This window comes from Sinohyriopsis cumingii, chromosome 9, assembly GCF_028554795.1.
Source record: "Sinohyriopsis cumingii isolate HCF-2022 chromosome 9, ASM2855479v2, whole genome shotgun sequence".
Taxonomy (NCBI): domain Eukaryota; kingdom Metazoa; phylum Mollusca; class Bivalvia; order Unionida; family Unionidae; genus Sinohyriopsis; species Sinohyriopsis cumingii.
Window position 1 is genome coordinate 47449642 of NC_142969.1, and position 15472 is coordinate 47465113.

Below are 15472 nucleotides of genomic sequence, written 5' to 3' on the forward strand. Positions count from 1 at the left end.
CATTTTGGATGGTTTGTGCCTGGATTTAAAGCCAGGAAGAAGCTGGTAAAATTTTGGAGTCAAAAGAAGTCAAATGGCTGTGTTACTGTGATTGAAGGAAGAGAAATTATTTCTTGCATAACATTTGTTCTGCATCACAGACCAGGACCTAACTATCAATTTTGGGGTTAAAAGGTCATAGGTCAAGGTAACAGTAGTTGAAAGAGGAAAATGGTTCTGTACAATAACAATAATTCTGTATCACAGACCGGGTCTAAACTTTGTGGATGGCTTGCGCTTAGGTTTGGACAAAATATCTCATTTTGTTGCTCAAAGGTCAAGGTCACTGACTGAAAAAAGAAATGTTTTGCATAATAACTTTAGTTCTAGACCATAAATCTGGACCAAATTTTGTAGAGGAATTGCACTTATGGTATGGAATATGAATATTGATTTGAAGTTCAAAAGGCCATAGGTCAGGGCCACTGTGGCTCTTAGATATATGGATTTTGTAGAATAACTTTTGTTCTTGCTTAAGTTCTTGACCAGACTTTGTGGATGGCTTATATATATATATATGTATATATATGTGTGTGTATGTATGTATGTATGTGTGTATATATATATATATATATATATATATATATAAACAAATGTAAATTCAGTGGTCTAACAGTCATAGTGAGTTTGAAGAAAATGATGGTTTTTGCACAATAAGTTTATTTCAAGATGGCATACTCTGACCAAAGGTCCAGGCCAATGAGACTCTTAGTTCAATAATCTCCTGACTCAGCCATTCCCTACTAGTGCCTGCATAGAGAACAATTCAGCACAGAATGGGCATATACTGTTCATTGATAAATTAATCTAATGAATCATGCATTGTAAGTTTGATAACACTGGAGACTATTCAAATAATTTACATCCAGAATTCATTTGACAATTTTCATGAGTATTTGGTATGTGTATCCTACGATCATGGTAAATAAGTACAAGTGAAGGGTGGACAAACTTGAGGCATTATTTTGATTGAACCTACCTTTTTGTCTCATCTGCATAAACATGGTGAGATATTGTAGCTGTTTTTCTGGTGGTGGTATCAACAGTGTTAATATATAGTTTCAGTTTTGAAGTGATTTGACAAGCATATGGACAAAGGGGGGACACTGTGTTTACTTGAATGTTTTGAAAGTTTACATAGAATTTTAAGAGGCTTTTTGCCCTGGATAAGACATTTTTCAAAATTTTAGGAATGTTTCACAATCGGATTTTTATGCCACCTTACAGTTTAGTCATCTTGATTTGGTCCTGTCTGTCTATGTACCCATCCTAGGAAACCTGTTAGACTGTTTAAGCAAAATCAATGTTCATTTCCTATGTTAGTGATCAGATCATATTGTCCATCACCTTGAAATATTTCATTATTTTTATATTTATCCTTGTGTCTATCCATCCCTCCTTCCATCTGGCACTTGTTACACAATTTACCTCCTGTTTTGAATATGATGTAACCAAATGCTTCTCTTTCACCCGAAGCTCCATTCCCAGATTCATGACCCATTGTAAGGCAAATGGTCAAGAAATGAGATAATTCCACCTTACTTTTTGGTTGAGATTTTTAAATCATTTGTATTTCAGTAACTTCCCACTCGTTTTTCTTCCTGTTATAAATATATATGTAGCATCACACACTTACCTTATGCTTGCATGCCCTATCTAGGGGTCATGTGGTCAAGGTGTTTGACTCTTTCTTTTTTTCCACATCATGTCATCTTGCAAGACCAGGGCACTATGTTTGAAGCATAAAAAAATATACTTGCTACTTGTGATCATTTCATATTACTTCTGTGTAATATACACAGAGTATTTTTTCTTTTCCTATGTTAATACTGGACATATTTCATGGGCACAAAACACCCCCCCCCCACACACCATTTTTGTAAATTCACCACACTTTCACAACCTGATCATATAAATAAATGTGACTTAAGAAAGTGGTAGGATTGGGCTGACATTCTGTCACAGTAAATTGTGGTATTTTTTTTTCTTCATTTTATAAACTATTTGACCCAAGCTGAAAATAATGCAAGTCCTATTCATCTATGCATCACAGTGGGGTTTTGTCTTTGTTGTCAGGAAGGGGAAATAACATCAGTGAGATGCTAACAGTGTCTGGTTAAATTTCATGATCTAAGACTAATTTCTAAGACTGAAATTTAAAGCAGATTCTATTCATTTTTTTATAGCTCACGAGTTACTCTTTTTTTCTTCTTTTTTTTGTTACTGGTACAACTTTTGTAGGCACACACAATCAAGTGTTGCATGGCATGATAAGAAATCTTGTATTTTCTCATGTGAAAATATTAGGATGTATTTATCACATGTGAAAATATAAATATATATTTTTCACATTTTAAAAGTCACGTGAAAAAGAAAAAACAAATTATTTTGCCAATATTTCACAAATAAGTAAATAATAAATGTTTTTATTTTCAGGATTTCCATCATTTAGTGAATATAATCGCGTGAAAATTTATTAAAAGTTTTGAATGATTAAGATCTTGTTCATATTTAGGCTTCCAAACATATAAATTGTTAATTGACAGTTCATATTATACATTCTATCTTGAATGAAGACTAATGGAAAATCTTATACATACTGGTTTCATTATTTTCAGACCAAATACTGCCAATGCACTGAATCATCCCTTTTTCAAGCATTTGAGAAGAAAAAGTACAGAGGCACTGCCAGCCCTACTCCATCCTGTCAACCCACTTTCAGATGTACATGTTTCCAAGTTGCCCAAAGGTTGGTTTGACAGACACATATTTGTTAGACCCGGCAAGTGACCTGGTGGGGTGACCATTCATGAGAATGCAAATTTTGGGCCTTGTTCATTTTATGTGCTGTGGAGCCAATGCATCTTGCATCTATGGTCAGAGTATCACCTCAGTACTTTATAGTCAAGATTTGGTCACACTGCTATACCTCTTTTTAACAAATGGACAAGACCCAATTAACTAATGGAATGAAACCTTAGACTGCCAGATGACTTTGGTCTACTTTTACAGTAAAATTATTATAATTTAAAAACACATTGCTTAAATATTCACAAATGCTTAAAGGACTTGTTTTGTTCCATTGTAAAGCAATCACTCATCTGCAGCTTAGACAAACTCAGAAATTTTTAGACTACAACACCTCACATTTTCAAAGTTTTGTGCTTGAGACCAGTTTTCATTCATTTGAATAGACTCATTTGCCAATGTCATATACACTTGCTATCAAGAAATGTGTATTAGTACAGTAAAACCTGTTATGAGAGACCGCCCCTTCTGCCAATAAAAAGCGGTCTCTCAAGACAGGTGGTCTGTCATAGCCAATTTGTACAAAAAGACCAGTTTCCAAGGTCCAGTTTCAGAACAATTTCAAGAAAAATAGCCACAATCACTGTACATATATTCTATTCTTTATTAATAGTTCTTGCTAAAATATTGTATGCATTCATCTAAAAACAAAATTTTATAGCAATAATGATATCCTTCTATCATTAAACATGAAATCACATTTACATTTGAACACAACATATTTTAGCATCTGAAATCGTTTCTGAATTACTCGTTTTCCTTTATAACAACCTAAATTTGTTTTACCGACATTGAAACCGCATTTTTGTGAGTGGTCTACTCTTTTTCACTTCTTTCAGTTACAATAATTATTTTCTCCAGCATTAAAATTTGTCTCTTTTTAGTTGAAGGTTCATCCATTGTTATTAAGGTTCTAGGTGTTACAATTATTAGTGCTCAATTTTAATATCGAATGTAAAGACAGTTTTGACTTGGCTGTGGGAAAATATGAAAAATCTATACATGTGCATTGCATATCTAACAATTAATGAAATAAAAAGAAACAATTATCTCATCCAGAAACATAACCATTTACTCAGAGACAAAAGTCAACAGGTTCATTCAAAGATGACATACAGGGATTAACTCTGTAAGCAAAGTGTTTAACTCGGTTACACCAACTTGAATAGATGACAGCTTTGTGATTGGGATGTAATCACTTAACATGGGGGTGGGCAATACAACAAACATCACAAGTCTTGAACACTATCAATCGAATCCCACAAATGATTCTCTGTTGCTGGTTTAATAGACAATGACCTTATTCACCCCTGGCAATATGGATTAACTCTATAGACAAACAATAAACACGACCACTATGTCAACTTTGGCACTACAGCGGCAATTTATGACATGTACATTAGCCTGATTTACAGACTGTAGCATCTATTTCTGGTTTTCCAATCCTTTTTTTTCAATATTCCTTTTATGGTCGTTTTGGATCAGAACAATCATTACTAATCAAGTGGTTGTTGTAACAGTGGATTACATATAGGTCAGTGGTGTCTGTCCTCGCGATATGGTCATTAATAGGTATGCCGGGTTTTATGATTAGGTCAGGAAGCAGGCTATGTGCAGGAATATTTAGTCTGGTTCCATGCTTTTTATGCTTCCTGTGTTGCTCACCTCTATATGAATAGCGGAGAACAACGCAGGAAGCATACAAAGCAGGGAACCAGACTAGGAAATAATCTACACATACTTTAGTCTGGTTTATGACAGAAACTATAAAACACTATAGGCATAGCTATAAAAATTCAGACATCAACAGCCAGCTTATTTTTTTTTAAAATTTAGAGCGGTTTGTGCGGTCGTTTTTATGGGGATTAAATAAAGGTTGGTGGAGTTTATCCTCGTTTTTGTGATGCAGTCGTTTTTAGCTGTGTCGAAATGCATATTTTGCCAAGGCATCATGGTTGCCAATCACGTTCAGCAGGTGGTCGCTCATAACAGAGCATTTATATAATAAAATTGAGCTGTGCATTACGATTGTGGTCAGAAATGACAGGTGGTCGCTCATAGCAGAGGTCATTCATAGCAGTTTTTACTGTACACTGAAATGGCATCCTCAGTTTGAATAGATCACATTCGCATGTCAAGTGATTGAAAAAAGAAAGAAATAATAATAATAATGAGGACTTTGTATAGCACCTAATCTTTAGAAGCTCTAAGTGCTTTACAACATTAGACAACACCTATAACATAAAAAACATATATAATGATATTATTGCATAAACAAACACCATGATATTAGAAAACATAAAAAGCATGCTGAAAAGGTACGAGACATTATTAGGTCTGTAATCTTTCCGCTATCTAAATCGTTATGGTCTAGTATTGGTTTCTTCAGCAGAGGCTTTACAGTGGCAGTTTTGAAAAATGATTGGAATTCCCTGGATGAGATAGAGGTATTAATAACATCGGTTAGTGAAGGCAATACTGGATCTAAGCACTCAAGCAGCAGTGATGTTGGAATTGGATCAAGTTCATGTGACTTTGATGCACTCTTCATCAGGATTGTACATACAAAATCCATAGAGATAGGTTCAGATGCTGCTAATGGTTGCTGCTCAAATTCTGTATCCCAACTGTATGGTGATGACGAGCCAATTGAAATTGTGGTGTCAAGCTTATCTCTAATGGCTTGTACTTTGTCATGGAAGAAATTTGCATACATGTCCGGAAGGACAACTGGAGAGAATGTAGTTGGAAGTGGTGTTGATTTGATCCTTGACATTAGCTTGTTAGTAATCTCAAAGAGCTCTTTGCAGCTGGAACTTTCCATGGTCTTAGTAGTGTAGTGGGCTGATTTCGCTGCGTGGACTATATTTGTGACATTCTTCTTAGCAGCTTCATAGATTTGCTTATGAATAGTGAGTCTGGTGGAAAGCCAAAGCCTCTCAGCTTTACGGCGGTCTCTTTTAGCAGTGCAAAGCTGGTCCCTAGCACTGCTGTACCATGGAGAACACTTTTGAATTGATACTCTGTACTTGGTAGCTTGGGCATGTCAGTCAAGCAATGAACGCAGACAGTTATTGAGTTGTTCTGCTGTAGAAGGTAAGCAAGTTGTTAGGTTTGCTTGGATGTCATGCATTAGTTTGGTTCTATTTATCATAAGGAGGTTTTTTTAGTAGCAGATAAAGGTGGAGGGTTAGGGACTGATATGTCAAGATGGCATATAATACAGAGGTGATCTGATGCAAATTCATGGGATACCAGGGAGGACCGTAGAATTTTATCATCAGGTCTATCAGGAATCCAGTCTAAAATGTGACCATGTATATGTGTGGGTTGGTTAACTGACTGTTTGAGGTTGAAAACATTAATGGAATCTAGGAGTTTTGATGTGTTTGGGTTTCTGGGGCAGTCAGAGTGAAAGTTGGAATCTCCAAGAATAATCAGGTTGCCACCTATCAAATTTCCATACTCCAGGAGATTTGGAAACTGCTCCAAAAAGAGAGATTCAGTCAGCTTGTTTTTTCTACTAGGAGGAGGGCGGTATAGGCAGAAAAAATGGACTGACCTTTGCTCCAGTGTATGAGTGTGGTTTGGACTAGTTCAAACAGCGTGTGGTCGAAATTGAATATTGTGGTGTGGTTAAGACGTTTGATCATGGAGTTCTTTGTGATGACAGCAATTCCACCACAATGAGAGTAGCGGGGGAACGACTTGATGGAGTAACCAGTGGGTGTTAGATCCACACACTTGGGCTCATCGCCTGATGTCTTTAGCCATGTTTCTGTCATGAAAAATATGTTGATATTCTGGTCGTTGATAAAATTAACTATTTCTGTGAGATTTTTTGGCGGTCCTACTGATTGGGTATTGAATAATGCAATACACAGAGGTATCTCTTGGATAGTTGACACAAAGGTTGACGATTTAATAGGGATTTAAATTAGGTTATCTAAATTAACAGTCAAATTTTTAAATTGTTGAGTCGGAATGGGCATGAGGGAGATAACTGGAATTCTTCCTGTTCTACGCCGGCCAGCTTTGAAACAACGATTCTGTTTTTGCTTCTGTTTACATTTAAGTAATGATGAATGTAGTCCCAGTTTATTTAGTCTAGAGCACAATGTAGTTTGGAGAGCCAAGGAGTGGTCATTTAAAGCAATTAATGAGGGTCCATCATAGCATAAACGGGTTGACTGGCAAGTATCATGTGATGGCGGTTTGTTCAACAACATAGGAAGTTGTAGCAGTGGAGCAAGACAGCTGAGAAGAAGTCTAATTATTCTCGTTTCCAAAACAAGGAGATGAAGAAACATACAAACTGAACAGCAAATACATGATGAACACAATAACGTAGATGAAGACAGGCAACAAGCACATATATCATGAAAACGGCACCAAAAACGAAACAGCTGCTTCAGTGTAAAATATAGATTTGATGAGAGTCAAAATATGAAACTTTTAACCTGTAAGCTATCTTCTTTCATCCTTCTTCAAATAGGATATTTGTTTGGTTGTGGCAAATTACTATTAATTTACCATTATGCCTATGGCCATAACATTCTATATGGGAATAGAAAAAAACACATAGTACATGTCCATAATACACAGCTACACCTGCTAGTATGGTGCAATTGTAGAAGGCTAGATTCAGAATGCAAGAGTTCTAACTGAAACAGAGGCCAAACTTTACCCAATTTATCAGAAGATGTTTCAAGTTGAACTTGTTCTTGATCGTTTCAGTAGAAAGCCTCATACTGTTTTCGGTCCATGAAATCTGTCAAAAATTATTGAGTGCAAGATTAATTAGTGATGATTAATTCTATCAGTGAATTCCTTCAAAATGTATTGAGCAGAAATGAAATTCATGACATGGGACAGGCTCAAGAGCATGAGATGGATGGACATAGGTAATACTATGTGCCTGCCATATTAAACAAGTGCAGTGGTGTGGAATAAAAAAAATGCCACCCTGGATTCAGAATTTGTTTGTAGAAACTTGCTGAGCCCTGCTCATTGTCAATTATTCTTGCTTCATGGATAGGATTTACGTGTCTCTTCCGTGTACATATTTCATTACACCCATCGACAAAGAAAGTTATATTAGTTGAGATTATTTTTCAGGTTTCAACTATGTGTTCTGCTTTAATCTAAAGAGAAATCTTAAAATGGCTTTACTTCCTCTCACCCACTGCTTTTGCCTGTCAGAAGAGTTTGCCAATAGATGCATGGTGGAAGATTCCAGTTCCAGAATACATAAGAAAAACTAAACAGGTCATTAAAGCAAACAAGTTCAGTGGAGGTGGGGATGAGGTAAATTAGTGCCATTCAAGCTAGGTGAAAAAAGTATGTTGAGATTAATGTTGAAAATATGTGTGCCCTGGCCATATACTTTGGAAGATACACACTGTTCCAGCACTGTATGTGTATGCATGCATTCGTTAATCACACTCATTTATAAAGAATTTCATTTCTTCATGGGACTCAGTAACTTTTGGAAGAACTTAATTAATTTAAATCAAATTGGCTAAATATTAAGAAGACCTAGGTTAAGATTGATTTTTTTTTTCAGTTTCCATAACTTTGACATGAGTTATGGCCCCAGTGTACACAGAACTTTTCACAAATTTCGGTTTTTGGGTTGGGCTCACCCATCTAGACATATTTCTAGTTTTCTCCTGCCTTTTGATGTAGATTAGTATTTGAAAATTAAACTAAATGTGCTACCCTTGTCTGTCCATCTATTCATCAAATCAAGATTTGCGTTCAGGTCAGTTTTCAGTGGTCGAGAATTCGTTTATCTTGAATACATTTCTTTATTTATTTCTGATGATTTTGTTTTCTTCAGAAGACCATGCGGTTGACGACTTAGGAAGAGAGTTTGAAGATCTTGATATGGCAGTTGATTGGAATTTTTGATTAAAGATGACAAGAAACATTAGATGACAGAAATGCAGGAGACTTGATTTTTTTAACTCTAGCTGTGTTAAAAATATCAAACCTTGTTAGATATATTTAATCTCAGTGTTTAAGTTTAGCCTTGCAAAGGCATTATACTTGAATGTTACTTTGTAAAGCTTTTCCATATCCAATTCTGAAAATCAGATAAGGAACGCAAGCCACGTTGAGATTTTTATAGGATGAAGTTAATCTGAACATGTCAAAACCCTGTGTTTCATCCTTTTGTCTTCTGTTCTGTTTCTTTTCTTTTCTGCTTTTTCTTCCATCTGTGGATGGCATATGTTTGTAAAAGAAAGATTTTCTTAGTCTGTTCAGCATTTGTTACTTGCCAACTTAAATATCATTGTTTTTCCAGCCATTTTCGTTACACATTTTTCAAATGACATGCCAGACAATTCCATGATGATAAACACTTGAGAAATATTTATTGATCAATTATCCAAGATGGAGCCATTTTACTCCATGGTTCAGTGATCTAGTGTTTTCCATGTTTTGAATCTGCGTTCAACATGCACTTGTGGGCATTTTTTTTTTTCAAACATAAAAGAAGGAAAATAAAGTTGTGTAGAATATTGCATCATCTTTATTCAGGCTATAGCAGATTATCATTCATAGTGTAGATCTTTTTTAAAATAATAAATCAGTGAAATACAAATCTGCCATGATTATCAATCATTTAGATTGTTTCATATACTGAAGTGGTTTACCTTCCTATGAATGTAAATATATGTGTTGGAAATAAGTTTACAGAAGTTTGAGAAATGTATTCAGCTCATAATTAGTGATTGACTTGAAGATTACATATCACACCATAGTCTCAGGTTTTTTTTCTTAGTTATTAAAATTATGCTCTATGTATATCATGGGTGTAATGATTGACCAATGCATTGATGATCATGACATTTTGGTCATGATACGATATGTGATGCACTTATAACTTATTATGATACATCCAAATCAAGAGCAAACTTTTAAAAAAAATAGATTTTCCAATGTCTTTTAATATGGTCTTATTACTGTGTTCTGTTGCTAACACTGTCTTCAGATGATGGAGGCTTGTAATAAATTCTGATTTCATATCACGGCTCCTGGGGGTTAAATTTGAAGGTTGATATGCACCATTAACCCTTTCCCATATAAAAGAGCATCTGGAGTCCCCTACCTCATTTGAATGCAAGCACATTTCATTGCATTTACTACATTCAGTGTTGCGCAAGCTTGGATGCAATTGAAATACAGCCATAGTTTGAATAGTCATTACATAGCACTACTAGAAGGGAACATCCCTTCTAGTAAAACAGACTTTCACAAATTTTTTGGGATAGTATTTGGTGAATCCTAAATAGCATTTAGACATAAGTTTACAGAAGAAGTTCATGCCAAATGCAAATCTCACCTACTGTAAAACTACCAACTCTAAGGTATCAGGTCTGTTTTTGAGGATTAAATATATTTCAAGACCATATCATTAGTCGTGAAAATCATTTTAAACAAGCAAACAAAAAAACCAAGTAGCCTACACTATAATGACATGGAAGTGCAACATTTAGTGGAGTTTTTTTTTTTATAGCATACTGACATGGGGCTGATTGCTTGATGCACAAATAAGCAAGAATGTTATTGCTTATGATTTATACTTTAGAATGAAACATTAACTTGAATATTTTAAAATTTACAAATAACCAGTTTACAGTTTTTCCTATCCAGCTTTATTGGTATGCTTTCGGCTGGTGGCATGCGGTTACATTATATTATATTGTATTGTGTAGCAAGAGCTATGTATAAAGGGCTGTGTGTCAGTGGTAGGTGATATGAAATAAAGGGTTTGCCTAGTTTATGAAATTTGGATTGTTTACAAGAAAAAACATTTCAGTGCAATGTCATTATTAACATCTCATGAACTTTTTTTTCTTCATTCTGTTTGTTTACACTACTGTTACAAATTTACTTGCACTACCATGCTCTGTTGGTGAAAGCAAAGCTTGCAGGACTTTTAAACACTATTGAGCAGGGAGATATTAATCATTTTGTTAATAGAGAAGTTGATTCTCTAATATTTATTACTTTTAATTTTTCTGAATGTATTCACAAACTAAATGTCATTAAATCATTGAAATTCTTTAAGATAAATTTGTTTCAGCTAATAAAAAGATTCCCATACAGTATATTGTCTTCTTATAGTTGACCTTTAAGTTTTATTGTAGCAAGATATTGTGATATTTATAAGACTGTGACTTGTTTATTGTGGTACATATCATATCATGACTTGACTTACCATTACACACCTAATATGCATCATTCAGGTTTAAGTCAATCAGGGTAAATTCCCTCATTCTTGTCATCTTGTATCAATATCAAAGGTAGTGGGAGAGAAGTGTTTTTCTTTGGAATTTTGATATATCCATATTTCATGTCTCCCAGGTACAGGAGTCTGAATTTAATTTGTTTGAAGGAACCAGAGCCCGACCAATGATGAGGCAAAACAGAATGATTCAAAATAAATGTCATAAGTCCTTTAATTTTCCTCCCAAATATTCCGTTATTTCATTACCAAGACTGCATATTTTGGATGATAAGTAGATCCTTTGTTTTCATGGCATGTCCAAAATATTATTAAACTTGAAAATTCCTACATGTATCATCTATACTCATGTATAAGTTGAGTTCAACTGCAAACAGTAAAGACCCTGATCTGCCATTGCATAATGTGCTGGTAGATCAGAGTCTATTTTGTTTGTTCTCCTGATTACTTCCAACCAACTGTATAGACCATGATCAGCTGGCACATTATGCAACAACAGATCTAGGTCTGTGCTCTTTGTAGTGTGACTCAATTTGTAAGCAAGTAAATACAGTATGTATTCAGTTGTAACAGTATAGTATACAGCTGTATTCTGTATAAATTTTTGTATTGCATTTGTGTATTGAGATTAAAACACCATGTATAATCAGATGTACAATAACACATATTAGCATTTTATTACAGTATAAAACCAGAAACATAGTCAAAGATTGAAACATAAAACATGTGTCCATGAATGCCATACATTTTGTATTTCTTTCAGTAACAATATTTGTTCATAAGCATTTGTTTATTATCTGTTTTTCAATGTTACACTGTAAAAGTTCAGTGGAATAAAATTTACTGATTGTATAATATTATCAGTAAAATTGAGTATTTTTTTGTACATCTGTGACTGTTTTATTTCGTCCTAAAATGCTTGACTTGAGTTTGAGCTGGAGATTTTGTTTGACCAAGAACAAATGCTGTAAGTTTTGAAAGCTTGTTTCTGATTGGCTGATAGTAAAACTCAGTGCAAACTCAAGCTGATTATAATGTAAAGGCCAGTGGTACACTATAATTTCCATAATAGCAATGAAACCAGTCTGTAGAAAACATCCAAGAAAAAGAAACTTAAAAATCTGTCCTTGTTTATGAAATAGTCTAGCACATGTACTCCAAATTTCAGCAAAAAGATTTATCTTTGAATGAATCAAATCAGAAAGAACAGAACAGAAACATTATTAAGATTTAAACTATAGAGTTTCTCATCCATCACTATGAAGAAAAAAACCCGAATATGTATGAAAATTATTCAGATATACAGCAAGTTAATCATACTTAGAATGTATATTGGAGTTTGTATTTGATTTTTAACATAGCTATAACAGTTTTAATCATATCGCTATAATGTATGTAGTGAGGCAGTTTATAGGGATGTCTAGCACTGAGGCATCATGTCGCAGACATGTAGCATCATGTCCCATCCAGTCTCATAATCCAGACCGCTCCAGTGGCCTAGTGGTTAAAGCATCTGCCCTGGATGTGAGAGGTCGTGGGTTTGAACCCTGGCCAAGCCATACCAAAGACGTCTAAAACTGGTACTAAGAGCTGCCTCGCTAGGCACTCAGCATTAAGAGGTTAGTGTTAGGACTGGTTGGCATGGTGTCAGGATAATGTGACTGGGTGGGACATCATGCTACATGTCTGCAGCATGATGTCCCAGTGCTAGACATCACTTTAAACTGCCACATTGCAGACATCATAGCGATATGACTGGAAAATTGTTAAAGCTACGTTAAAAATCTAAATCACACACACACACACAGAAATTAGTCTCATAATCCTGACACCATACCGACCAGTCCAAAAGCTGACCTTATAATGTTGAGTACCAAGTGAAGCAGCTGCTAGTACCATATGTATGTGTCTTTAGGATGACTTGGCTGGGGTTCAAACCCATGACCTCCTGCATCTGAAGCAGATGATCTAATCACTTAGGCCACCAGAGCAGTGAATGTATATTTGAAATATTATGTGAGGTTGAAATTAACAAGCAATGAGAGTAGATTCTTGAAATGAATTTGCAGTATGATAGATTTTAGAATATATATATATAAACTATAATAAAACTTTTCTTTTGTTGAATGCATCAAAGACTTATTTTGCCAGTTTAAACATATTTCCTTGTTTAGCTTGTGAGAGTTCTGTAAATTTGAAAAACTAGAACTTGTGTAAAAATAGGTACCTGTATATTTCCTACAAAGATTGTGGTACACAGAACAAACTAATACAGAGTTATGCCTTTTAAATCACTAATGTTATAAATATTACAGTAATGGTGTACTTTATATATTGCTTTGAAAATTTAGTTTTCTTCATGTAGTAACAATTTTCATGAATTTGGCAGTTGCTACATGCATTTAAAGACATTCAGTGTAAAATAAAAGTTCATACAAGATGTGCAGCTTATGGTAAACAAAATAAAACACTTTAGAAGTCACATATAACATGATGCATCTTCACTGTTTCATGCTAAAACATTATATACCAGAGATCAACATTACACAAGTAAAACATTGATTCAACCTATGATTACCTGTAAAGCCTATTTCCTGTGAAGACCTATCATATTTATGGAGGTATAGGGGTTTTAATTGGGTGTTTCCTTCCATCATCATCTTTTATGGGGGTATTTAAGGCATATATATATATATATATATATATATATATATATATATATATATATATATATATATATATATATATATATAAAGAGAAAGATATTGATTCTCTTGAAATAATAAATGCAGTTGTAAAACTCCACAAAGTTTCCAAGTTGTGAATGCATTGACATAATTTTGTATAATTTTAAAATAGAAAATGCATTTCAGAAAATGAATAAATAATGGAATAAATGAATAAATGATTGAATTAATCATTAATAATTTCATATATGAGGTAATCAGTGAATTATTTAATTAACTGTATTTATTTGTCATGTACGTTCAGAAGGGACAACCAAAACTTTAAAGTTTGTCTGTATAGAAATACTTCATTGTCTGTTTCTCTCTTTGGTAGTTTAGAAATCCTGTTGCTTTTTTGAAGAAAGTGATAGATTTCCATGCAGCATTGAACATAATATACAATAAATGAAATATTGGACAATGCTGATCAAGATGATGATTTATGATAGATACTGGTATAAGTACTGTATAACATTCATAATGATGAGATGATGCAAATAATAGTATGTGGTGAGATCGGAAACTTTCACCTTCATGTATGGTTTACAAAACATTGAAGATTCAACCTTCCATGCTTGGGTAAGCATCAGTTCTGGACATTTCAAAATTGTGTTATCATCAGTATAAAAGTTTACTGGAAGTAGATAAAGTATCTCTCTTCCTACACTTTCAGAACATTTCTGGCAAAATTTTAAAGTTCGAATCTTGATTTGGTGAAAAGATTTGAAGGCTAAAGAATCTTTAAAACTTAGTTGCTTTCAGGTAATTTCAAAATGGAATTTAAATGACAATGTATATAAATTTCAGTTGCAAGTATATGTCCAGTGTAAAGTGGTTCAAAAAATTAGTGATACATATATTGAAAGGAAATATAATTAGTTAATTACCTTATTAATCTAGTAACAGTATTTTATTCCCTTATTTTATTTACCTCATGGTTTTGCTTATCAGAACAATATGAATACCTAATCTATTTTTGTCAAACCCACAGATATCAAGAGTGAGGCATAGCATTCCTTTTTTCAACAATGGCAGTGATGTCAACCGTGAATGTTTTCAATTTGCATATGTTTCCAAAACCCTGATGTGGTTTCACATTATTGGTGGCAGGATACATTATAAAGATAAGACAATTCATTCTACAGAATGTGCACTCACACGATTTTACTTGGGGTCAGGATCACAGTCATAGAAAATTATGGATTGGGTTGATGTTTTCAGTTGCTAATATTTCTTAAACTTGATAGATTTTCATATATTTGGCAATAATTATTATGAAGTCAAGAAAATTTATTCTACAAACTCTCATTTGTGAAGGCCACATTTATATCAAATCAATATTTTTATTCTGGTTAACATTTTCTTTTTGTTCATTTGTTTATATTTCCTAATCTCTTGATGGATTTTCTGACTGCTTGGAAGGAATCATTATGAAGCAAAGGCATTTCAGCCAACAAGATTCTTGTGTGTCCCTTTGACTTTGGTATCAAGATCACAGACATAGAAAATGTTTATTAATGTTTAGGTTAAAATAAAAAAAATTGTTTGCTTATAATTCTTAAACCCATGATATATTACCCATGATATATTTTCCTCATTCTTTCAATTAACCATTATGAAGCTAGTACTTTATTTGATGGGC

At 34.0% G+C, this 15472-nt stretch overlaps 1 protein-coding gene across 7 annotated transcripts in view; it reads left to right on the top strand.

The window, feature by feature from the left end:
* The window catches only part of LOC149791753 (STE20-related kinase adapter protein alpha-like), a 65316-nt gene extending 52085 nt beyond the window's left edge, over nucleotides 1–13231 (top strand). For all 7 annotated transcript variants that reach the window (XM_089970249.1, XM_089970252.1, XM_089970250.1 and 4 more), the window contains 2 exons: nucleotides 2658–2788; nucleotides 8690–13231. In XM_089970249.1, coding sequence (XP_089826375.1) covers nucleotides 2658–2788; nucleotides 8690–8760 — 202 coding nt within the window. In that variant the 3' untranslated portion in view covers nucleotides 8761–13231. The remainder of the gene's footprint in view (nucleotides 1–2657; nucleotides 2789–8689) is intronic.
* Nucleotides 13232–15472: the final 2241 nt, after the last annotated feature.